General features: G+C 40.9%; 1 protein-coding gene across 1 annotated transcript in view; it reads left to right on the plus strand.

The window, feature by feature from the left end:
• Positions 1 to 25,653, plus strand: part of Baiap2l1 (BAR/IMD domain containing adaptor protein 2 like 1) — a 101,781-nt gene that overhangs the window by 27,502 nt on the left and 48,626 nt on the right. The window contains exons 2-3 of the mRNA XM_057764403.1: positions 10,425 to 10,500; positions 16,065 to 16,151. Coding sequence (XP_057620386.1) covers positions 10,425 to 10,500; positions 16,065 to 16,151 — 163 coding nt within the window. The remainder of the gene's footprint in view (positions 1 to 10,424; positions 10,501 to 16,064; positions 16,152 to 25,653) is intronic.

Below are 25,653 nucleotides of genomic sequence, written 5' to 3' on the forward strand. Positions count from 1 at the left end.
AAAGGAGAATTATATTACCAGTGGATTAGCTAGAATTTATTTTGTAACTGTAGTTTTTCATGCTTTTCTGAATGGAAAAGAAACATTCTAGTGGAAACTGATTTGGTAAGTTATACTAATTGTCAAGTAGTAACTGTTGAGTACTTACTAAGTTTTTTTTTTTTTTAAAAAAAAAAAGTAGTGTTTCTTGGCTCATTTGTATCTTTTCCATTCACTTTGAAATATCATCTTATGTATTCTTGTTTTTTTTTCCTCCAAATTTGAAATGACGTTGGTCTTTGCTGCTAAGGATCCTCCAGTACAGACTTTGCCACAGCTCTTAGCAAACCTGGCTACAACCCTAGCCTTTGACCCATTGACTGCCTTCCTAAAAAACATGGGTCAATTCAACATACAAGTGCACTGGCTGCTGCCGTAACATCTTGCAGATTTCACAGTACAAAGGCAGTGTTGCTTTTTTGTTCTTGGGTTTAAAAATAACTTGTACTTCAGCTAAAATAACTAGACTAATGGCCAAAAGCCAATATAGAAATGGATTTTCCATGGTTGGAAAGGGCCAACATTTCTGTTGTTAACCCTAAATAACAAAGAATTAAACTACACTTGTTGAATTTATCTAGCTTAAGAATACTTGTTTTCTTCAAAGCTGGTTGTGTAGTCTTAAGTTTCAGTTAAAATCTATGAATTGTTTAGATAGTGATACTTATTTCTTGGGCTTTTAGATAAGATTGTGTGTGTGGATAGTGACTTATGTATGATATTCACTGTTCATCATAAGATATTAGAGTTAGTAAGTATTTCAAGAAATTTTTTATTTTTGTTTTTGTTTTTCAAGACTGGGTTTCTTTGTAGTTATGGAGCCAGTCCTGGAACTAGCTCTTGTAGACCAGGCTGGCCTCAAACTCACAGCCTCCTGAGTGCTGCAATTAAAGGTGTGCACCACCACCGCCTAGCTTCAAGAATAATATTTTTTAAAAAAAATCAAATTATGAGCCAAGTGTGGTGATCACATCTTTAATCTCAGTTCTTGAGAAGCAGGGGCAGACAGATCTCAGAATTCAAGGCTAGCCTTGTTTACATGGTGAGTACCAGGCCAGCCAAGGCTACATGGAGAGACCCTGTATTAAAAGAAAACAATTCAACAAATTATGGGGCCATGGGAAATAGCTCATTTGGAAAAGTGCTTGTTCACAAGCATGAGGACCTGAGTTCAATCCCCAGCACTGGTATAAAAACCTGGCATGGTTGTGTGTTCACAACCAATATTCACCAATTATTAGAGACTCGTGGATGCTTGGGGCTTGCTGGACAGCCACCCTACCCTAATAGAAAAGCCTTTGGATCCAGTGAGAGACCTAGTCTCAAGAAACAAGGTGATAGCTAAGATAGCTAAGGTTGACTACTGGCCTCCACACGCACGCACACACACACACACACACACACAGACATGCACGTACGGACCCACACAGACATGCACGTACGGACCCGCACACACACACACAATCAAATTATACTTTTATTTTTTATAAGTAATATGCTTAGAGAACAAATCTAGTCATCTTTGTATGACTTCTTATATGCTACAGAACAGGTTAGCTATGTAGTGGATTCCTCTTACTTTTATCATATACTCTCAGCTTCATAAGAATATCACAGGGGGCTGGAGAGATGGCTCAGTGGTTAAGAGCACCGCCTGCTCTTCCAAAGGTTCTGAGTTCAATTCCCAGCAACCACATGGTGGTTCACAACCATCTGTAATGAGATCTGGTGCCCTCTTCTGGCCTGCAGGCAGAGTACTGAGACTACCGTATACATAATAAATAAATAAATCTTTTTTTAAAAAAAAAAAAGAATAACACAGGAATTTTAGACATTCATTGCATTTAAAATAGTTTTATTTTTCAATTAGAAAGTGACCATTTTCTAATGAGGTTTTTATTGTTCTTGTTTTGAAACAACAACATATAGTTACATATTTCAGGCTGACTTCAAACTCCTTGTGTAGTAAAGGATGATCTTGAACTTCTGATCTTCTGCTGCCCACCTCCCAAGTGCTAGGATGTAACATGAGGGCCTGCTCGTTGGGGTTTCTGTCAGGCCCGGTTCCCACAGTCGTTATGCCCCAAAGAAAATACACAGAAGTCTATTTAATGATGAAACTGATTGGCCCATTAGCTCAGGCTTTGTGTTAGCTCTTATGACTTATATTAACCCATTATCTTATCTATGTTAGCCACATGACTCAGTACCTTTTTTAGTGGGGCAGGTCATATCTTGCTTCTTAGGTGGTTGAGACAGGACTGGGAGGAATGGGCTTCTTTTTTTCTAGAATTTTCCTATTCTTATCGCCCCGCCTCTACTTCCTGTGTGGTTGACCTGCCTATACTTCCTGCCTGGCCAATCAGCATTTATTTAAAACATGATTGACAGAATACAGACAATTATCCCACACCACTAGGATTACACTTTACACTACCTTGCCCAGTGTATGTAGAACTGGAGATGGAACCCAGGGTTTTATGTTTACTAGACAAATGTTCTACCAAGTAAGCCACATACCCATGAAATTATTAGATTTTAAGAATTATTGAGTTCTCCTAGATTGCTGATGGGATGGCAGAATGACCTAGCTACTTTGCCAACAGGCCTGGCAGCATCTCATAAAGTTAAACACGCACCTACCCTGTGATGAAGCAATTGAATTCCTGCGTATTTATCCTAGAGATATAAAAATTTACATTCATACATAGACCTGTACATGATCATTCATACCAGCTTTAGTTGGAATAACCCCAATCTGGAGACAACCCAAATGCTCTTTGCTATATAAATTGGTAAGCAAAGTGTGATATATCCATACCATGAAACACAGCTAGCACCTAAAAAACAGAAAAGACAAATAGGCTATTGATACACCTACGAAGTTGTATACTTTTAAAAAGGCATTGCACTGAGGGAAAAAACTAATCTCAAAAGGTCACATAATGTATGATTCCATTTACATAGCATTCTCATAAGAGCAGAGTTAGAGGTGGGTGGGGAGGGCTGACTAGGAAGGGACCATCCTGCATTATGATTGAGGTGATGACTGTGCAGATCCATATACATGATAAAATTTTGTACAGATAGTCCTCTCTGAAAACAATAATGAATACAAAGATTGGCCCATAGTGTTGTACAAGTAGCTTTTTAATGGGTTTGAGAATGTACTGTGGTTATAGAAAATGTCATTGTGGGAGCTAAGGGAAATTATGTCTAGGAACAATGTGTTTTGTGGTTTTCATAGTGTGTGTATGTGTTTGCATGTGTATGATGCATGAGTGTAAACATATACATGACATAGTATGTATCAGAAAATGACTTTCAAGAGTTGTTTCTCTTCTTCCACCATGAGTTCTAGAAGTCAAACTTAGGTTGTCAGGCTTGTGCAGCAAGTGCCTTTATCTGCTGAGCCATTTTACCAGCATACATTTGCATATATATTTTTTAATAACTCCTTATGAGGCTTAACCTGTTTTAAATTTAAAGTTTAAAGGGGGGTTAAGAAGAGACTAGATCAATAGCTGCTGTGTCTACAGATATACAGTACTAGGTACTAAGGGTTCATCTTGAAAAGAACAGGAGCCAGAGGCTTTGGGGGCTTCTTGGCCACTTAAAGACCTAGGACAGCTGCCTGCTTCAGTGATACAAGATGGGTGGATTTCCAGTTAGGCTAAGCAGACTCACTATTGTGTTTTTCTTTTCCCTCTGATGGAAACACACACACACCACATAAATCTATATATAGTGCAGAGATCTAAATGGGACATCTGTTGACAAAAAATATAAGGAGAATTTGGGCAATATGGCTGGAGAGATAGATTATTCGTTGGTAGAGTTCTAGCATAGCATGCATGAAATATTGAGTTCTATCCCTAGCACTACATAAATTGGACATAGTGATAATATGCACCTGTAATCCCAACACTTGGAAGATCAAGGCAGTGGGATCAGAAGCCCCAGGTTTTCCTTGGCTACATAAAAAATTTGAAGCTTACCTAAAGTACATAAGACATGGGAGGGAGGGAGGGAGGGAGGGAGGGAGGGAGGGAGGGAGAGAGGGAGGGAGGGAGGGAGGGAGAGAGGGAGGGAGGGAGGGAGGGAGGGAAGCATCATGGGAGTAATAGAGTGGTGGCCGGCTTATAGGTACTCAAAGGATCTATAGAGAAGTATTTGGAGTAAGTGAGCCATTCACCCTAGGACCCTAATGGCCAAGAATAGAGACAAGGGCACACAGGGCTGGTATAGAAGTATGTATGCATATAATGTTGAACTCCCATTCCCTTTCCTATCCCAGCTGACTCTGAGAATAGATCTCTTCTGCATGCAGACCAGAGATTTAATCTTAGGGCATGTTGGAGCTTGGGCCTTAAAAACATCAGAGGTAAAACTCCACAGAGGAATATGGCAGACAGTGATTCGGTATACTCTGGTTCTCAACCCCCATTCATGACTGATAGAAAGGCTAATTATCTGTTGAATGCTCTCCTTTCTACCTGATGACTGGGAATTAGCAATGTCTCTGTAGAAATATTGGCCCTGAGTGCTATCCATGACCAGACTCTCCATCTCTCCATGTACTTGCTGTCTAGATACTGTGATTGAAGTCACTCATCAACCCTAAGCTTTGCAGCAGCAAGAAGAGCTTTACTTGTAAATATCGGCTGACTTATTTAAAAAGAAGTGTGTGTGTGTGTGTGTGTGTGTGTTTACCACATGTGCACAAGTGCCCACAGAGGCCAAAAGAGAACGAGAACATCAGATCCCCTGGGCCTGGAGTTAGTAGCAGTTTTTACCTGCCTGATATGAGCACTGAAAACTGAATTTGAATCCTCTATAAGAGCAATATGTGTTCTTAACCACTGAACTATTTCTCCAGCCCCCAAACTGACTTTAAAGATCACCAGAAGTAGCCAAGATGGTGGTACATGCCTTTAATCCCAGCTTTCAGGGGACAGAGTCAATCTGGTTTATATAATGAGTTTTAGACCATCCAGGGTGACATAGTGAGACCCTGTCTTTTAAAATAAATAAATCAATTGCCAGAAGACAAGCATGGTGGCACACACTTATAATCCCAGCACTCTTGAGACTGAGACAGGAGGATTGTGAGTTTGAAGCAGCCTGAGCTAGAGAGAGAGAATGAGAGACTGACCTTGTCTCAAACAAATAGAGGCTAAAAAGATGGTTTAGTAGTTAAGAGCATTGGCTGCTCTTCTAGAGGACTGGGGTTAGGTTCCCAGCACCCACATGGTAGCTCACAACCATTTGTATCTCAAGTTCATGGGGTCCAATACTCTTCTGATCTTTGTGGGCACCAGACACACATATGGTACAGAGACATACATTCAGCCAAAATACTCATGCACATAAAACAGTAAAATAGTTTTTAAAACTAAATAAACAAAAACATAACACCAGAAATTGGATAAAAGCCTTTAGTTGTATAAAAAAAAAGTAATTAGGAGATGATGCCTTGGGGAATGAGCTAGAATACCAACACCTGCAGTTACTCAGAGAAGACACAGCATCATAAGCCAAAACTATGGTGATTTTAAAAATGGAAAGAGTTAGATACTTAAGAACTCTTAGAAAAAAATTGCATTTATGTATTTTATACATCATCATACATGCATACATATTTAAAAGCACTTTATGACCAAGCAGTGATGACGCACACCTTTGGTCCCAGTACTTGGGAGGCAGAGGCAGGCAGATTTCTGTGGCAGAGTCCAGCACAGAGTTCCAGGACAGCCAGGGTTATTATACAGAGAAACCCTCTATTGAAAAAACATAAACAAACAAGTAAATAAAAAAAATGTACACACACCTGTAATCCCAGCACTCAGAAGGCTTAGGGAGAAGGATCATGAGTTTGAGGCCGGCCAGGGCTACTAAGCAAGACCTTTTCTCAAAAGAAAACAAAAATCAAAAGCTTAAAAAATAAAAGAATTAGGATGGAAGAAGATACCAGAAAGTGGAAAGATCTCCCATGCTCTTGGGTAGGTAGTATTAACATAGTAAAAATGGCAATCTTACCAAAAGCAATCCACAGATTCAATGCAATGCCCAGCAAAATTCTTCACAGACCTTGAAAGAACAATACTCAACTTCATATGGAAAAGCAAAAAACCCAGGATAGCCAAGACAATCCTGTACAGTAAAAGAACTTCAGGAGGCATCACAATCCCTGACTTCAAACTCTACTACAGCGCTACAGTACTGAAAACAGCCTGGTAGTGGCATAAGAACAGATAGGAGGGCCAATGGAACCGAATAGAAGACCCAGATATTAACCCACATACCTATGAACACCTGATTTTTGACAAAGAAGCAAAAAATATAAAATGGAAAAAAGAAAGCATATTCAAAAAATGGTGCTGGCATACCTGGATGTCAATATAGAAGAATTAAAATAGATCCATATCTATCACCATGCACAAAACTCAAGTCCAAATGGATTAAAGGCCTCAACATAAAGCCAGCCACACTGAACCTTATAGAAGAGAAAGTGGGAAGTACACTTGAACCCATTGGCACAGGAGACCACTTCCAAATATAACCCCAGTAGCACAGACACTGAGAGCAACAATTAATAAATGGGGCCTCCTGAAACTGAAAAGCTCTGTAAAGCAAAGGACACAATCAACAAGACAAAACAACAACCTACAGAATGGGAAAAGATCTTCACTAACCCCACATCAGACAGAGGTCTGATCTCCAAAATATATAAAGAACTCAAGAAATTGGTCATCAAAAGAACAAATAATCCAATATAAAAATGAAGTACAGACCTAAACAGAGAACTCTCAACAGAGGAATCTAAAATGGCTGAAAGTCACTTAAGGAAACGCTCAACATCCTTAGCCTTCAGAGAAATGCAAATCAAAACAACTCTGAGATTTCATCTTACACCTGTAAGAATGGCCAAGATCAAAAACACTGATGACAACTTATGCTGGAGAGGTTGTGGGGTAAAGGGAACACTCCTGCATTGCTGGTGGGAATGCAAGCTGGTACATCTTCTTTGGATGTCAGTGTGGTGATTTCTCAGAAAATTAGGGAACAACCTTCCTCAAGACCCAATAATACCACTTTTGGGTATATATCCAAAGGATGCTCAACCATGCCACAAGGACATGTGCTCAACAATGTTCATTGCAGAACCTGGAAACAACCTAAATGCCCCTTGACTGAAAAATAGATAAGGAAAATGTGATACATTTACACAATGGAGTACTACACAGAAGAAAAAATAACAACATCTTGAATTTTTCAGGCAAATGGATGGAGCTAGAAAACATCATTTTGAGTGAGGTAACTCAGACACAGAAAGACAATTTTCACATGTATTCACTCATAAGTGGTTTTTAATCATAAAGCAAAGAAAACCAGCCCACAAATCACAATCCCAGAGAACCTAGACAACAATGAGGACCCTAAGAGAGACTTACATAGATATAATCTACATGGGTAGCAGAAAAAGCCTAGATCTCCTGAGTAAATTGGGAGCATGGGGACCTTGGGAGAGGGTTGGAGGAGGGGGAGAGGCAGGGAAGGGAGGAAGGGAGCAGAGAAAAATGTAGAACTCAATAAAAATCAATCAATCAATAAAAAAGATTTGGGATGTAAAGTTGAGGATTTTTTTTCAGGTGTAGAACATAAAGACTGTGAGAAAATAGAGAAAAGGTAATGTTAGATAAATCCAGAATGCATAAAACCTTCACCTGGCCAGGTGGTATTGGTATATGCCTTGAATCCCAGTACTCAGGAGGCAGAAGCAGGTGGATCTCTGTGAGTTTGAGGCCAGCCTGGTCTACAAAGTAAGTCCCAGGACAGCTAGTGCTACACAGAGAAACCCTGTCCGTCCTCTTCCAAAAAAAGGTCATCGTCTGGGCTCCAAAAGAAATAAAGAAACAAAAAATAAAACACGCATTTTCCAGATTTGACAGACCTGTTTTCCACATGGCTAGAAGTAATCAAGCATCTCATAAAATAAATGGGAAAGATACCAAAAATGAAGCAGACCAGTGTTTGATTTTACAACATAGGGATAAAGAGTTGGCTTCTAAAACAAAGCTTTAAAGAAGGGGAAGTCTGAAGCTAGGATATGGCTCAGTCAGTAAAGTGCTTGCTTGCAACCATGAGTATCTGAATTTGGGTCTCCAGCAGCCGCATAAAACCCAAGCTCAGATCCCAGTCCTGTGCAGGCAGAGACAGTTGTGTTGCTGGGTCTTGCTGTCCAGCTAGTCTAGCTGAATAAAAGACCCTGTGTCAAAACTCAAAGTGAGGAACAATAGAGAAAGATACCTGTTATTGTAACAAAAGTAACAGCAGAATCTTAAACATTCTGAGGAAGACAGGTCAGTGTGTCGTATGCTGCCTAGCAATACAGCAAACAGATGTCAAGGTAAAAGTAGTTGCAGGGATAGGAACAGTCCCCAGAACTCACGTGGTTTAAGGGGAGAAATGGCAACCATGGATTATTCTCGGACCTCTATATGTGTTGTGGCACTTGCAGTTCGTCCTCTCCCTCCTCCTCCACACACAATAAAGAAATAATTTTTAAATTTTTAAGTAGTTTCAGACATGTGGGGCCACAGATACACCTCTCACATTATTCTTACATCAGTTTTGGAGAATAATTGCCAGCAAAATGGAAGAAAGTAGACAGTGTGACTGAGAACTTTTTTGTTTATTTTCAAGACAGGGTCAGGATTTCTCTGTGTATCCCTGGCTTCTTGGAACTCACTCTATTGACCTCAAACTTGAGATCTGCCTGCCTTGGCCTCCCTAGTGCTGGGATTGAAGGTGTGGGCCACCACCACCCAGCTGAGAATAAGAGCTCCAATATAGGCAGCCAGATTGGAGCATGCAAGGATAGCAGCCTGGCAGACTTGGGGGAAGGCAGGTAGGGCTGAGAGAGAGGGCAGAAAGTCTTTGGAGGTTCCAGGAGGGGAAAATGAGATGGGAAGTCAGCTGGCTATTCTGTATGTTTGAGAAATAAAATTGGTAGGCCTGTGCTTGGCCTGACACTGCATGGATTAGGTGGATACATAGAAGAAGAGGGAAGAGGAGCAAGCCAATTATTAATTCCAGGAAAAACAAAAAGGCATTACTAAGAAAGGAAAGTGATCTTTAGTACATTCCTTGAATTGTAGTATCCAATATTTACAGCCACAATAAATACGAGTTGTTGGTTACATCAAAAGGGAGTATAGCAGAAAAGTAGGTCCTCCTGAACTGTAAGAGGTCGCCAGAAGTTAATCTAACATTGGAGATGAGTGAACAGTCAAATGGGGGTACTGAAGGGGATATTAGAAGTATTCTTGGGGGTAATAGCAAGGATGGAGAAAGCATGAGGTGTGGGCTTTTTTTTTTTTGGATTTTTATCACTATTCAATAAGTATAAGTTGTCATTCATCCTCTATTCCCAATTACTAATGCAGAGCCTTTTTTTTTCCCTGAAGGATGTGAAGCTTCTGACTCATTGAGTGTTGACTCATTTTCCATCTTTTATTATTTGGTCCCTACGATACTATATACATGGAAGGAGTGGAGAGACCTGAGTGGTCCATTTGGAATGATGAATATAGGACAACTTGTTGATCCAAGATGGAACAGATAGCTAAGTCATCATATGATAATGTGTTCTTGGTCATAAAGCCAGCACTCTGGGAGTGGCTTATTGCCTGTACTCTATAGGTTTAGACAAAATGAAAGTAAGATTGCCCTGAAGTTTCTAAATACTCGATAACCAAAACATTATCCTTAATTATAAATTAAGTTGAGGTAGCCGTGCAAGCAGACTATTTCATAATGCTAGAGTTACAGCCATGAACAATCTACTTGTACCAGAGAGAATTCTTTGGCCTCCAGGCTCAGAGCCCCCATGGGGTATGGTAGAGTTGTGAATGTCTGCTGCTTGCTTCATTTATAGCAGAGTGTGGGCAGTCCCTGGACAATTGAAAATTGCTGGGTTATATCCTCCTTACTGCTTGTCTGTTGGGTCAGAAAATCAAGCTCATTGGGATTCTTACATCTGCATTATTTGTAGGGTAAGAATTTGGCTCAGTTAGCATTTGTGAAGTCCTAGGTTTGATCCCCAAAACTATAACCTAGGCATGGTGGAACATACCTGTAATTCTAACACTTGGGAACTGAAAGCAGGAAGGACAGAAGTTCAAGGTCATCTTTGGATCCCTAACAAGTTCAGGGCAGCCTGGGGATTCCTGAGACCTTGTCTGGAAAGAAAAGAAAAAGAGTATTTGAGACTTTATTGTTGGTATGTTGTATCATATAGGAATTCTAGGCCTCATAGTGATAGACTCTAGTCGTCCCTCTTTTGTTTATTGATCTGTTTGTTTTGTGTGTTTGTTTGACAGAATGTTATGGAACAATTCAATCCTGGGCTACGAAACTTAATAAACCTAGGAAAAAATTATGAAAAAGCAGTGAATGGTAAGTCTTTTAATTTTTTCTAAATTAATGTAAAGCACATGAAATCTATTAATATTTTATTTATCTTTAAATACTTAACACTGCATTTTAAGAATCTCTCTAAGTGGAATTTTTTATAATTTATCTACAGGATTTGTTCAATGGCAATGCAGGATGGTACTGATGTATTTGAAATGAGTTGATTGAGTAATTGTGAGAGTACTATAAATAACATTTTAACTTTGAAATTGTGTTTTCTGATATACAAAATTAGGCTTTGATGTCAATTCCATGAACTTTTCTACTTTTGTTTTGTTTTCTTGTTTTTTGAGACAGGGTTTATCTGTGTAGCTTTGGCACCTGTCCTGGAACTCACTCTGTAGACCAGGCTGGCCTCAAACACACAGAGATCTGCCTGCCTCTACCTCCTGAGTGCTGGAAATAAAAGCATGTGCCGCCACCACCCAGCTAGAAGAATTTCTTGCCTTTAGATAGATTGCTTTTTTTGTTTTGAGACAGAATCTCACTTTGTAACACAGGTTAGCCAGCCTTTGAACTCAGGAAATCCCCCTTCCTACCCTCCCAAGTGCCAGGATCGCAACTGTGAGCCCCTATAATACCTTGCTGATATATCATTTTTATAGCAACATGAAAAATAATATTTTTAACCTCAATAGAAGAACATCTACGTTAAAAGTTGTGCTTAAATTATCATTTCAAAGTAAGTTCTTCATTGAAACTGAATTTGAAGGCATAAACTTCAACCATTGATCTTTGCCTCTCTTCTGGGACCCAGGTTGTTAGCTTTCTTGAAAAGACTGATAAGCAGCTATTGCTGCACTGCTACTAAGCGAGTGCTGTTAGAATACATTGCTAACCACCCTCAACCATGGACTAGCAAGACAGTGTACTGTCTACACCCTGAGCTGTGGATGGCAAGGAACATGGTAGTCGCAGTCACTGGAAAAGTAGACTGGATGGCTGTGCATTTTTATCTGCAGTTTTCAGTACCAGGAAATAAAAGAGGTCTGGGATCTTGCTTCTCTTCCCAACAATGTCTTTATCTTCTCCAGGCACCTTCCCTCCTCTGAGAGCAAGAGGCTGGCTGGCCTTACCACTGTCCCTTGGTGATTGCTTAATCACTGGGCCACAAAGTCATCACTGTTTCCAGTCCTCACAGGGAAAGCACTATGACCTGTAGAACTGTTTTATTTTTATTTTTATTTTTTTACTGTGTAGCATGAACTGTTTTCTGAGGCAGAGTTATAGACTAAGTGAGCTGCTTGCAGCTTAGCTTCCTGTTAACAAGACTTCTCCCCAAAGGGCTCTTACCACTTCACCACCTCCTAGAGATGGTTCTGTACTTGATAAGTATTCCCAGAACTTCTGCAGGCCATCTGGGTATAGTTTTGCTGAAGCCACTGATAATTTTAGATACATATATAAAGCTCTTGGTAAGAATTTGTAGTACAGATGAGGATGTCAGCCAGAAGTGCAGTCAGTAGATTATAAAGGTGGAGTGCATGTGAATGGCTGACTGTTGTCAACAGGGATCTGCGCAGGAGTGATTGGTGTGGATCGGAGCAGGCAGGAAACCTTACAAGAGCTTGAGCAAACTAACAGATAGGAGATATCAGCAGACAGACACTGCTTCAAGCAGAAAAAATGAGCACTGGGCGCCACACTAAACTGGGGAGAAGTAGGACTGGACAATGTCAGCTTAGCCAAGCATTTGCAGTGTTTATAGCACCAGGCACCTACCCACAGACTTGGTGGCTTAAGATGCCACTTTCTATTTCCCCTGGAGTCTCAGGACTCATTTCTCAGGGGGCTTGACTTACTCTGTCCTCGGGTGATCTTCTTCCATCAAAACCACACTTACCCTTTACTATAGCAGCACTAGCCTTAAAGGCCTAACATTTACTGAGTTCCTGTATAAACCATGCTTGTTGGTATCACAGTGGCCAAAACAAGTTCCATGGTCAGTGTCTCAGGAAACCACAGACTGGAAATCTGGAGGGGTATAGTTCATTGAAACTATTACAATAAAAATCTATCATGAACTCGTGGAATGTGGACTTGTGAGAGATCCATTGAGGCTTTAGTAGAACAATAAAACTATACTTTAAGAAAAATATTATCAGCCAAGCATGGCACTGCCTTGAATACAAGCACTTGGGTGCCAAGGGCAGGTGGATCTCTGTGAATTCGAAGCCAGCCTGGTCTACATAGTATGTTCTGAAGATCACCAGAGCTATAATCACTAAAATAGAATTCATAGGGTTCCTAAAATAGTAAGAAGCAGAAACTCACAAGGTGGGGCAAGTTTATCAAAATACTATTTTATTCTTTATTAGTTTTGGACAAATTACATGGTTTTTAAGTTAATTTAGCTTTATTATAAAAAATCTAATATTTTTTTAAATGTGAAAAGACAAAAAAAATTATAAAAGCAAAGCTACTTTGAAAGACTGAGAAGGTTGCATGGTTTTAAATATAAGTCAACAGTTAATGAAAAAAAACACACAAAAAAAACAAACAAAAAAAGAACAGTTAATGAAAAATAATCTCAATGTGTGGGTGTACACCAGAAATTTTAACTGTTGTGTAATCCTGAATGCAACTCTCCCACTAATGTGCTCTTCGGTTTATCAGTTTACAATTTAAACCTCTCATTTGAACCTCATCTATTGACTTGACATTTTGCTGGCAACACACTTGTTTTTAGGTGGAGTTGCTTCTTCCGAGTTCCAGCTAAAGCACTCTGATTTAGAGCTGAGGAAGTGAAGTACCTCAGCAGGAGCTGTGTACGCAGTGCCTGACTCACATTGGCCTTGGGGACAGCCTGAAGTGTCTCTACTCCACTCCCTTGGCAAAAGGAGCTGAAAACATCACCCACCAGTGTCTTAACATTGTCAGTAGATTAGCTAAGTAATGACTTGAAAAGTCTATATAAATGCTGCCTGTTATTGTTAATTACTCTGTAAGTTCTCCAGTCATAAAATACTAATATAGCAGAACATTGAATTTCTTAAACTTACATGAAGATACAGTAAAAAACCTTAATTTATATTTTAAAAAACTATAGTAAATGCTGAAATATTAAAAAAAAAACTACAGAGGCAAGAATTTGGCCTTTAGCTACACCTATACATGATGAATTATCTGATCTTTTAAATATTTCCCCATAAAAGTCCACCTTTTAGGTCTGGTGGTGTAGCTTAGTGGTAGAGTGCTTCCTTAGCATCTGAGAATTAAAAATACAAATAGGGGCTTGGAGACATAGCTTAGCAGTTGAGAATCTTGCTTGTCTTGCAGAGGACCCGAGTTCTGTTCCCATCACCATCAGGCAGCTCACAATTGCATTCACCTCCAACTCCAGGGGATTCGGTGTCTTCTTCTGGCGTCTGTGGGTACCCGCATATACATGACATATTCACACACAGACATACACATACTTATAATTTTCTATCTTAATAAAAAAAAATAGGGACTTGGAAGATGGCTTAGACGGTTAAGTGCTTGTTTTCAAGAAGAGAACCTGAGTTGCTCTTCGCCATCTATGTAAAAATATCAGGTACAGTGGCACAGGCTTGTAATTCCAACACTTAAGAGGCAGAGACAGGTAGATCACTGGGACTCATTGCTCAGTCAGTCTAGCCTAATTGGTTCGCTCCAGGCCAATGGGAGACCCTGTCTCAAAGGAGATGGACCATGTTCCCAAGGTTGTCCTCTATCTTCCACATGTGCATTCATGAGTGTCTGTAAACATACACAATAAACAAATAACAACCTACTTTTTAGCCTGGCCTGGTGGCATAAGTTTGTAATTCCAGATACTTGGGAGGCTAAATAAAGCCGGGAGGATTACAAGGTCAAGGGTATCTTAGAAAACTTAGTTGAGATCCTGTCTCAAAATGAAAATTACAATAAATGGACTAAGGATGTATCTCAGTGGTAAAGCACTTACTATTCTGTGGGTAAAGAGACTGGGCCAGGAGGCCCTTTTAGTCCAAGTTCTGTGCTCACCAGAGCTCCAGGGAAAACTGATTTCTGTGTATGAAGGCAATCTCTGAGTTTAGAGGAAGAGTAGAGACTTTTTTCCCTCCAGAGTGACACTGATTTTAGCTGAATCTTTTTAAATTGCTTGCCTGTCATACACCATTCTCAAACTGAATTGCCTGTAAAGCAAAAGAAGCCAGGCTGTCATTTATCCTCCCACTCCAGCTTTATTAGAGAACTTTACAGAAAGGGTAGCCTTTAGCTTCACAGGGGCACATACCCTTCGGGGTCAGTTTGAAGGAGAAAACAGTTTTAAAGTTTTTAATTTGACTATTTTAAATTGTGTATATGTGTGTGACTTATGTGTGTGAGGGTGCCCACAGAGGCTGGAGATGTTGGATCCCTCAGAGCTTGAGTGGTTGTGAGCCTCCCAACATGGGTGCTGGGGGAACTGAACCTAGGTCCTCTGCAAGAGTAGTATGCATTCTTAACTGCTAAATGATCTCTCCATTTTTAAAAATATTATTTATTTTTTTAATTAGAGAAACATATTTTTAGCTTCTGTTGCAATAAAACCTTTGCTTGTTTCTGCTGAAAGGAAAAGAAGAATTATTTTTTTAGATAAGTCTGTAATTTTTGGTTTTTTAAGACAGGGTTTGTCTGTGAAACAGTCCTGGCTGTCCTGGAACTCACTTTGTAGAACAGGCTGGCCTAGAACTCACAGAGATCCGCTTGCCTCTGCCTCCCGAGTGCTGGGATTAAAGGTGTGCGCCATGATTGCCCAGCAATGCTATTGTATTTCAAATTTTATAGATTTTTTTTTACCGCAGTAGCAAATATGTTGATTAGTTGTGACTCAGGTTATTTTCTTACAGTATTAGGGATTGAGCCCAGGATATAGTGCATTCTAGGCAAGCTTTCTGCACTGAACCATGCCTCCAGCCCCTCACTAGGGATTCTAGGCAATCATTCTTCATAAGAGTCCCATCAAGTTCCCCAGCGTGGCCTTGAACTTGCTCTGAAGCCTACCTAGGCTTTGAATTCCTCCTGCCTCAACTTTCTGAGTAGCTGAAATTATTGTCCTATACTATCAGACATGGCTTTTTTTTTTATCTTGGGGGGGGGGGTTGTTTGTTTGCTTTTTGAAACAGGGTTTCTCTGTTGCTTTGGACCCTGTCCTGGAACTCACTCTCTAGACCAGGCAGAGATCTGCCTGTCTCTGCCTCCCAAGTGCTAAGATTAAAGGCATACACTAGCACTGCCTGGCATGACCCGCCTCTTTTTTAATAGAAAAAAATATGTGCTTTCATGAGACGGGTTCCTAGGCCACTGTACCCAGTACTACTCGAGTACTGACATGGCTGATCTGTATGTTCCCAAAATGTTTCTGTTCCAGTGTCTGTCTGATGTCAGGAACATACCCTGAAATTGGCATCAGGAGCAGGCAGGGTCTTATAACTTCACCTGCCAAAACAGTCTGGTCTAGAACTTCTTGTAGTCAGAGGCATAATGGGATGTTGAACCGGTGTTATTTCCTCCTTTCCTTTCTGAGTAATGATTTTGTGTATCACATTCCTGTCTAGCTATGATCCTGGCTGGAAAAGCTTACTACGATGGAGTGGCCAAGATTGGTGAGATTGCCACTGGGTCTCCTGTATCAACAGAACTAGGTGAGCTGTCATCCATTTTTACAAAAACCTAGCCTGCTGTCCTAGGAGTTTGATAAGAGTGTTCCAGGGCTGGGCGGTGGTGGTGCACGCCTTTAATCCCTTCACTTGTGGGGCAGAGGCTGAAGGATCTCTGTGAGCTCAAGGCCAGCCTGGTCGAGAGAGTGAGTTCCAGGATAGACTCCAAAACTACACAGAGAAACCCTATCTCAAAAAATAAATAAAAAACTGTGTCAGGTAGCTCAAATCAGGAACACAAAAGGACTGGTTGGGCACTGTAGTTTGAGTTCACCCTGGCTTTTGAAAATGGAGTTGTTTTTGGAGGGCAGGCCAAGCCTAGAGGGGCCTAGGGGCGAGGTAGAGGCCCCTTCCCAGGCCTCTTAGAAACTCTGCTCCTGCCTTTGCTGCCTGGGTTCTGGCCTGTCACATCAGGTCCCTGAAGTTTCAACTTGAAGAACAGTGACCTACATTTTGAACCAAGGCGGGTGAGAAAGGCCTCTGACCAGGCCAAGTGCTTCCAGTGACTCACCTTGTGGAAAATGACTCCTTGACTCCTTTATGCTGTGCTCTTGGCTCCCACTCCTTCCACAGTTGCCCTTGGTTGTGATTTTTCCGGTTTTGCTGGTATGAATGGATCCCCTGTGCAGGCAAGGAGGGTAGCCACACCCTGGGCAGCCCCTACCACAGCCAAGGGAAGCTGGGCTACTATTTACAGAGCTAATGCTGCTGCACTGCGGTCATCTCCTGCAGACAGGGCCACTTTGCCAATAAACCCACATGTCACTCTCATCCTTAAAATTTATGGACTATGTTTTATTGTATGGATGCTAGGAATTTGCTTTAAGGATTCTAAAAAACATAGTGAAGTGTATATGTGTGCCTAAAGTGTGACATGTCCATCTCTATTCGGTGTCTTGAGACTTTTCAAACTTGCCTGAGGAACTTACTGACCCTGCTCAAAGGCTGGAACAAGCTAGGAGCTTGATGCTGATGGCAGGGTGTGGGACAGGCTGGGTTCGTGTTCTCCAACTGCTTTATGCCTAAAAGTTGGTGAAGCAGTAGACAAAAGGCACAGTGTTCATCTGCAGTGCTGTTATATGATGAGGAGCAACACTGCCGTGTTTCACAGAATCCATCACATGTGGTTTTTGAAACCCCAGCTCATGTTCTGTGGATGTGGTATCATGATGACCAGTAGCTCTCTGAAGCACCATCAGTTTAATGACACACAGCTGCCTTATATAGCAGATAGCAATGTTTTAGATATTTGGGGTTCCAGAAACAACTGAGATGATAATAGGTTCCAAAAATAAGCTTAAATTAAAAAGAAGCATCCCATTGTGCCAGGCATCAGGAGAAAAAAGTATGACCCTCACATTAAAACATATGGTGCTCTGACTCACCACCATTCAGCTTGCCATTTTAATGTTTTATGGGTCTTGCCACTGTTTAAATAAGACTTCTGTTCCACACCTTACTTTATTCAGCTTCAAGTTCATAACATTGAATCAGCTATTTCCACAGTAACAGTGTTGTTATAAACACAGCCTTGAAGTTCCAGTTTCAGGGGAAGTATATTGTAAAGGTGAAGGTCCTTCTGTGAAGAGGAAATGGAAGTAAAGGACCTTTCTAATTTACTTTGTTTCAAGTTGTCCTCCTGCTTATGTCTACTGTCTCAGAGCTACTAGTTTTTTGCCCATTTATGGCTTTCCCTAGATAAGAAGTTCACCTCACCAAGCCTTGTTTTGGGGGAGCCTAATAATAACTACTTTTGACTTGCATATTTTCTTTTGATAGTGTTTAAAATATCATACTTTATCCATTTAAGTTCCCAGTATGGAAGAGTAGCAGAAAATTTACATATTTTCAAAAAGTAGAAGAGGAAGAAGGAGAAAGAAGAACTAGAGAAATGTGAATAAAATACTTGGCACACGAGCATGAGGACCTAAGTTCAGATCCCTAGCCCTCCTGTAAAAGCAGAGTGTGACAGCACATACTACAATCCCATCACTAGGAAGGAGGCAGAGATAGGCATCTCCCCTAATAGGTGAACTCCAGATTCGGTGAGAGACCCTATCTCAAAAATAAAGTGGAAAAGCTAGTAATAAAGACACATGATATCAACCTCTGACCTTCACAGACATGCACACATGCTCCCAGGTACCTGTATACACCCCTCTCCCAAAAGAAAGAATAAATAGCCAAAGGTAGATTGTGTTTCCCTCATTTTCCCAACATTTTTATGTGATTTGGGTACTGGTACTCATAACCTTATGAAACACAAAATTTATTTAAAACTGTCTTAGTTTGGTTTCTATTGCTGTGATAAAACACCCTGACCAAAAGCAACTTGGGAAGGAAAAAATATATTTTGTTTATATTTCTATATCACAGTTCATCATCAAGAAACTTAAACAAGGCAGGGACCTAGAAGCAGGAGTTGTTACAGAGCTGCTTACTGGCTTGCTCTTCATGGTTTACTCAGCCTAATTTCTTATACCACCAAAGACCACCAGTCCAGGGATGACACTGCCTACAGTGAGCTGAGTCTTCCCACATTAATCATCAAAGAAAAAAATATACCACAGGCTTGCCCATAGGCCAACCTAGTTGGAGCATTTTATTATTTTTTTTTTATTGAGCTCTATATTTTTCTCTGCGTACCTCCCTTCTTCTCCCCTCCCCTTCAGCCCTCTCCCAAGGTCCCCATGCTCCCTATTTATTTATTTATTTATTTATTTATTTATTTATTTATTTATTTTCTCTTGGTTTTTCTTTTTTTTGTTGTTTTTTTGTTTTGTTTTGTTTTGTTTTGTTTTTTGTTTTTCGAGACAGGGTTTCTCTGTGGCTTTGGAGCCTGTCCTGGAACTCCCTTTGTAGACCAGGCTGGCCTCGAACTCACAGAGATCCGCCTGCCTCTGCCTCCCAAGTGCTGGGATTAAAGGCGTGCGCCACCACCGCCCAGCCTCCATGCTCCCAATTTACTCAGGAGACCTTGTCTTTTTCTACTTCCCATATAGATTAGATCTATGTGAGTCTCTCTTAGGGTCCTCATTGTTGTCTAGGTTCTCTGGGATTGTGATTTGTGGGCTTGTTTTCGTTGCTTTATGTTTAAAAACCACTTATGAGTGAGTACATGTGATAATTGTCTCTCTGTATCTGGGTTACATCACTCAATATGATGTTTTCTAGCTCCATCCATTTGCCTGCAAAGTTCAAGATGTTATTTTTTTTCTGCTGTGTAGTACTCCATTGTGTAAATGTACCACATTTTCCTTATCTATTCTTCGGTCGAAGTGCATTTAGGTTGTTTCCAGGTTCTGGCTATGACAAACAATTCTGCAATGAACATTGTTGAGCACATGTCCTTGTGACATGGTTGAGCATCCTTTGGATGTATACCCAAAAGTGGTATTATTGGGTCTTGAGGAAGGTTGTTCCCTAATTTTCTGAGAAATCACCACACTGACATCCAAAGAAGATGTACCAGCTTGCATTCCCACCAGCAATGCAGGAGTGTTCCCTTTACCCCACAACCTCTCCAGCATAAGTTGTCATCAGTGTTTTTGATCTTGGCCATTCTTACAGGTGTAAGATGAAATCTCAGAGTTGTTTTGATTTGCATTTCTCTGAAGGCTAAGGATGTTGAGCGTTTCCTTAAGTGACTTTCAGCCATTTTAGATTCCTCTGTTGAGAGTTCTCTGTTTAGGTCTGTACTTCATTTTTATATTGGATTATTTGTTCCTTTGATGACCAATTTCTTGAGTTCTTTATATATTTTGGAGATCAGACCTCTGTCTGATGTGGGGTTAGTGAAGATCTTTTCCCATTCTGTATAGGCTGTCATTTTGTCTTGTTGACCATGTCCTTTGCGTCACAGAAGCTTTTCTTAATTTAAGTTCCTTCTTTCCAGATAACTGTGTCAGGTTGACACAAAACAAGCCAGCACAAAGACTAAGGAGAAGCCAGGCATGGGGACACATGCTTGTAATACCAACACTTTGGAAGCTAAGGCAAAAGGATCACAAAGTCAACCTGGGCTATATAGTGAGTCTCTGTCTCCAAAACAGGGAGAAGAACTGGGGCTGATAAGATGGCTTAGCAATAAAGGTGCTTACTGCTGGCTGACAATCTGAGTTCAATTCCAGGGACCCATATGGTAGAAGGAGAGAACTGACTCCTTAAGGTTGTTCTTTGACCTCCATCTATCCTGTGGTCTGTGCCCACCTCCCCCCCACACACACACAATTAATGTAAATTTAGAAAAACTTTAAATGAAGAACTGGAATACAGCTCAGGGGTACAGTACTTGGCTAGCACACAAACACTTCTGTCCCAGCACAAAGACTACAGTATAACTTCAGTAAGACCATGGGTCATTTCAAGTTTTTCATTCAAGTCTCTTGAATTAACTTCTGTTGGTCAAGATGGAGTGGATTTTTAACTATAGATGGTTCTGTTTAGGCTGTTGCTATGTGAATAATTTAGTATGCTTTTGCTCAAACATAACAAATGTCCAGCCTACCGTGATTTAAGCAATAGGCATGTTTATTATTTCATGTAAGACCAGGAGCAACAAGTTCCTGCTTAGTTAATCATCACCAAGAACTCAGATTCTATCTCTTTTTCTTGTCTTCATACCCATTTCCTCATGGCACCAAGATGGCTACCAGTCTGATTATCACATGTCTTCTCATTGTCTGCAAATACAGGAAGTAAAATGTCTTCTCGGGTGTGTCCTTTTATGAAGGAGGAACCCTTGCCCAGAAGCTCCAGCACACACCCTTCTATGTTCCATAACCCAGGTTAGGTCACACTCATTCATTTCCAGCTGCCAGAGAAGATTCCTTGTTGTGGCTGTCTGAGGACTGCAGAGGAGAGGACACAGCTGTTGGGAGACAGCCCTGATAGCAGGCATCTCTGGCATTAATGATCTGGTCTCAGTGGTTTGGGTGAAGGGGAAGACATTTGTGGTGCTTTTGCGCGTTGCATGTGTCTCTGATTGGAATAGATTTTTTTTTCCTTCCCATGTGGGCTGGCATGCATTTGCCCAGCAGTTGTATACATCAGACCTTGTCACTTGTTCTCCTAGGTCCATTCCACTTCTTTTTCCCTAAGACCACAGCTATCCTTCCCATCTGCTTCTGTTTAGAGACAAGAATCTAAGCAGGAAGGAAGAAGGACATTGGGAATTTTTTGTTTCTTCTACCTACTGAGTTTTATTGCTCACCTTTGACTGCCTTATGACCATGAACTCCAGGGTATTTTCCTTGCGTCAGCCTCCTGCTCAGTAGCTGCTTTCCTTTGTGATTCCCTGCAGCCTTGTGATATGAAAATTAAGGGAAAAGAGAAAAGTTAATAACATCACCCATAAGGTTACTACTGTGCACCACTATCTACCGTTACTATATGCCTGTACAGTCTCTTCTAGTGAGTGTGCTGTTAGATACTGTGCCGGTTTTTTTTCTAGCCCACTTTTCCCAGTGAGACATATAAGATCTGTCTCCAGTCACGTTGTAGAAGTAATAGCCCATATTAAGGGCTTGCTGTAAGCTGGGCTCATGCCAGCATTTTCCACACAGTTACCAAATGTGGAGGACATAGGTGCCTTCTATCTTTCACAAGCAAGGCCTAGCAAGTAAGGTGATTTGTCTCAGATTGCTTAGTTAGTTGGCAGTCTGACTTTAGAATCTGAGTTCTTTTTTAAAATTATTTATTTATTTTTATTTTATGCGCATTGGTGCTTTGCCTATATATATATATATATATATATATATATATATATATATATATATGTCTGTGTGAGGGTGTCAGATCTTGGAGTTATAGACAATTGTCACCTGCCATATGGGTGCTAAAAATTGAACCCAGGTCCTCTAGAAGAGCAGTCAATGAATAGTCTTAACTGCTGAGCCATCTTTCCAGCCCAGAATCTGAGTTTTTTACCTCTCTGTACTGGCACTGAAACACATGGGAGAGGAAAGGGCCAGCCCAGGAGCCACTGAATTCTCAACCTTAGGATCCTTTTGGAAAAGAGGTGAAGCCAAGCATGGTGGCACATACTGTGAGCCCAGCACTCAGGATCCCGAGTTCAAGGTTAGCCTGAGCTACATAGTCATACCCTAACTCAAAATGGGAGTGGGGTGGGGAGTGGTAGCTGGCAAAATGCACTTACCATCAAGCCTGAAGACCTGAGTTTGCTTTCTCGAACTCACATGGTAGAAGGAGCAAACCAATTCCTGCAAATTGTCTTTTGACAATCACATGCATAAACACTGTGGCAAGTACTGCCCATCCCCCAGCCTCTCAAATTTTTATGTAATTTTAAAATTTAAAAAAGGGAGAAAATTGTCAAAGTTAATATTAGCGGCAGAGCAGGCCTGGCCAGTGTATTTAGTAGTGACCAGTTCCCCTGAAAAAGGATATTTTCCCTCAGATGTATCTGTTAACAACGAGAGTCAAGGAGTTAGAGACATGTAAATAACAAGTAAGTCACACACATGCATGCCCAACAGTGTCTTTTACTGTTCACCCAAATTTGGGACTCAAATTCTCACTGAAAATGTGGGATGGATTCTTCCACCATCACCCGATGTCCTTAGTCATTCATTCATTCCTGGGTGAGTTTTTTCTGAATGATCTGCAGGTGCAGTGTTCCCTTAGGTCTAAGAACAAACTTAGAAATGACCTGCTTTGCAGAAGTAAGAGATTACCCGCCTTCATGGTGACCACAATGGGTCACTCTCCCTGGAGATGTACTTTGTAGCAAAACAGAGCAAGGCTCGAGAAGCCCAAGATCCCTTTGGAGGTAGACAGACCTAGCTGCCTTCATTGTAGAGTGTACACCATCCAGCTATAGCCTGGGAAAGACCCTGTGTGAAGGACAGTGAAGGCAGGCTTTATCCTGAGACCTCCAGGTGGGAGGCTACCTGTCACTTAGAGACCTCCATAGAGTTTGTGTTGTCAGTTTGCTGCTGTCTATGGGTGCAGCAGAGCTTGAGCAACACTTGACCTTTATGGGTGGAATGGGCGAGCTTAAAGGAGGTGAAGGCCATGCTGTGCAGGTTGTTTGAAGAGGAAATGAGATAATGTGCCTCCCAGCCACTAAAGTATCAAAGACATAAAGATGCCTCTAGTCCCCACTTCACAAACATTTGGAAACTTAACAGACTTCTAGTGTTTGTCCTTGATATTCTTTTCATCTGTAATGTAATGTGAGTTTGTAAGAATATACATTTTTCCATGATGATGCTTTTTTATTTATGTGCACATGTGTGTACACACACAGAGAGAGAGATTAAAATAGAAAAGAAATGGGAAAACAACGGCCTATAACCAAATGTCAATGGAATTGATAAGGCATAGCAGAGTGAGCCAGTTGCCCTGTTCTCTTTCAGCAGAGTCTGCATATGCAACCACAGGAACTAAAAGAAGCCTAGATTTATGGCATAATTGAAGGAAGTGGTTGTGATAAAAAGGATGAAGATGTTTCTGAAAAAATGATGCTAGCAAAATCCCTTCACATGAAAGGAACTCCACAAGACATTTTGCAACACCATAACCACAAAGGAAGGAACATTAGAGGCTTTTTGTGATATCTACTGTGAAATATATTTTTGGTCTTTGTCCAGCTTACCAGCACAGACCTTCTTACCTCTTGACTCTCGGTCTCTAGAGGGTTAAGTCTTTGTATGCTAAGGGGCTGGCTGACAACTGGGACTCCTGAGGCTCAAGATGGAGGCTGTTTGCCAGCAAGTGATTTAACCAGTCATAGTTTCTGTAAGAAGGATTAGGTTGAGGGGAGCCCTGGATAGGTGAACAAAAGTTAGCTCATGGAGCATAGTGCCCAGGGAGGAACTGGGGGCCTGTCCCCTTGCTCTGAGTCTCCCTCCAGGAGTCCTTACTTTCTTTTTCTTTCTTTCTTTTTTCTTTCTTTCTTTCTTTCTTTCTTTCTTTCTTTCTTTCTTTCTTTTTTTTTCTTTTTCCTTCATTTCTTTTTGTTGTTGTTGTTTTTGTTTTGTTTTGTTTTTTTGAAACAGGTTCTCTGTGTAGCCCTGGCTGTCCTGGAACTCCTGGAACTCACTCTGTAGACTAAGCTGGCCTCAAACTCAGAAATCCACCTGCCTCTGCCTCTTGAGTGATGGGATTAAAGATGTGTGCTACCACTGCCCAGCCAAGAGTCCTTTATAATGAACCAGTAATGTTTCCCTGTTCTGGGAGATACCCTTCCCATAGCCAAACCCTTGGAAGACAGGGTGGGAACTCCAGTTTATAGCTGGCGGGTGGAAGTGTAAGAGATGATCTACTTTTTACCAGCTGTGAAATAGGATTAACCTTGTGAGACTGAGCTCTTAGCTGGTGGAATCTGTCCCTGTCTTCAGGTAGACAGTGTCAGAATTGAATTTGAGGCCACACAGTTGTCATCCAATGCAGAACTGCTTTCTGGGTGTGTGTGTGAGCATAGTCACAAAACATTTTGTGTTTTGAAGATATAAGAAGAATTTGAGTTTGTCTTCCCCCCCCCCCCCATATTGGATAATAAACCCACAGCTTTGTACATGCCAGGCGAATGTAGCTCTACCTCTGAGCTACATTATCTATCTTTCTCATACATATCTAAGCATATCCAAACTTAGAAAGGATGTGACAGTTTGTTAAAGCCAGAAAAGATGTTCTAGGTCCATCTCTGAAGTTATGTGAGAAGACAGTAATTATTCCTGAGTAATTGCTTTTGTTTGCTTTGAGACAGGGTCACACTATGTAGCCCAGGCTTTCCTCAAACTCTTGTCCCTCCTGCCTCCGCCTCTCAAATGCTGAGATTTACAAGTGTGTTCAACCATACCTGGTTTACCCTAAACCAGCTTTGAAACGAGAAATCAACTGGTATGGTGGTACCTACTACCCAAGTACTGAGGAGTCTAAGGCAAGAGGATCACAAGTTTAAAACCCATAAATCTGAGGCCAGCCTGGGCTATATAGTAAGACCCTGCTCAAAAGAACAAAAAATAAAATAAAAACAACAAATTAACTTTAGGTCTTAATGTTTCTAGTGATTTAAGTTACATACTAAGACAAAAGAAAGGATACTGGGTACAAAATTCAATTGATAGAATGCTTGCCTAACACACACACAAAGCCCTGGGTTCAGTCCCCAAATAGCATAAAAACAGGCATCGTGGCATATGCCTGTAATCCCAGCACTTTGTTAGGAGGAGAAAGATCATACATTCAAGGTTCTTTCATTTAGATTTATTTACTTATTATATATACAGTGCTCTGCCTGCATATATGCCTGCAGGCCAGAAGAGGGCACCGGATCTCATTAGAGATGTAAGCCAACATGTGGTTGCTGGGAATTGAACTCAGGACCTTTGGAAGAGCAAGGCAGTGCTCTTAACCGCTGGGCCATCTCTCCAGCCCCATATCTGGGGTTATTCTTAACTACACATTGAGTTTTCATACCAGCCTGGGCCACATGAGACTTCATCTCAAAAAAAGGACAAAC

This window comes from Chionomys nivalis, chromosome 3 (genome assembly GCF_950005125.1).
Source record: "Chionomys nivalis chromosome 3, mChiNiv1.1, whole genome shotgun sequence".
NCBI lineage: Eukaryota > Metazoa > Chordata > Mammalia > Rodentia > Cricetidae > Chionomys > Chionomys nivalis.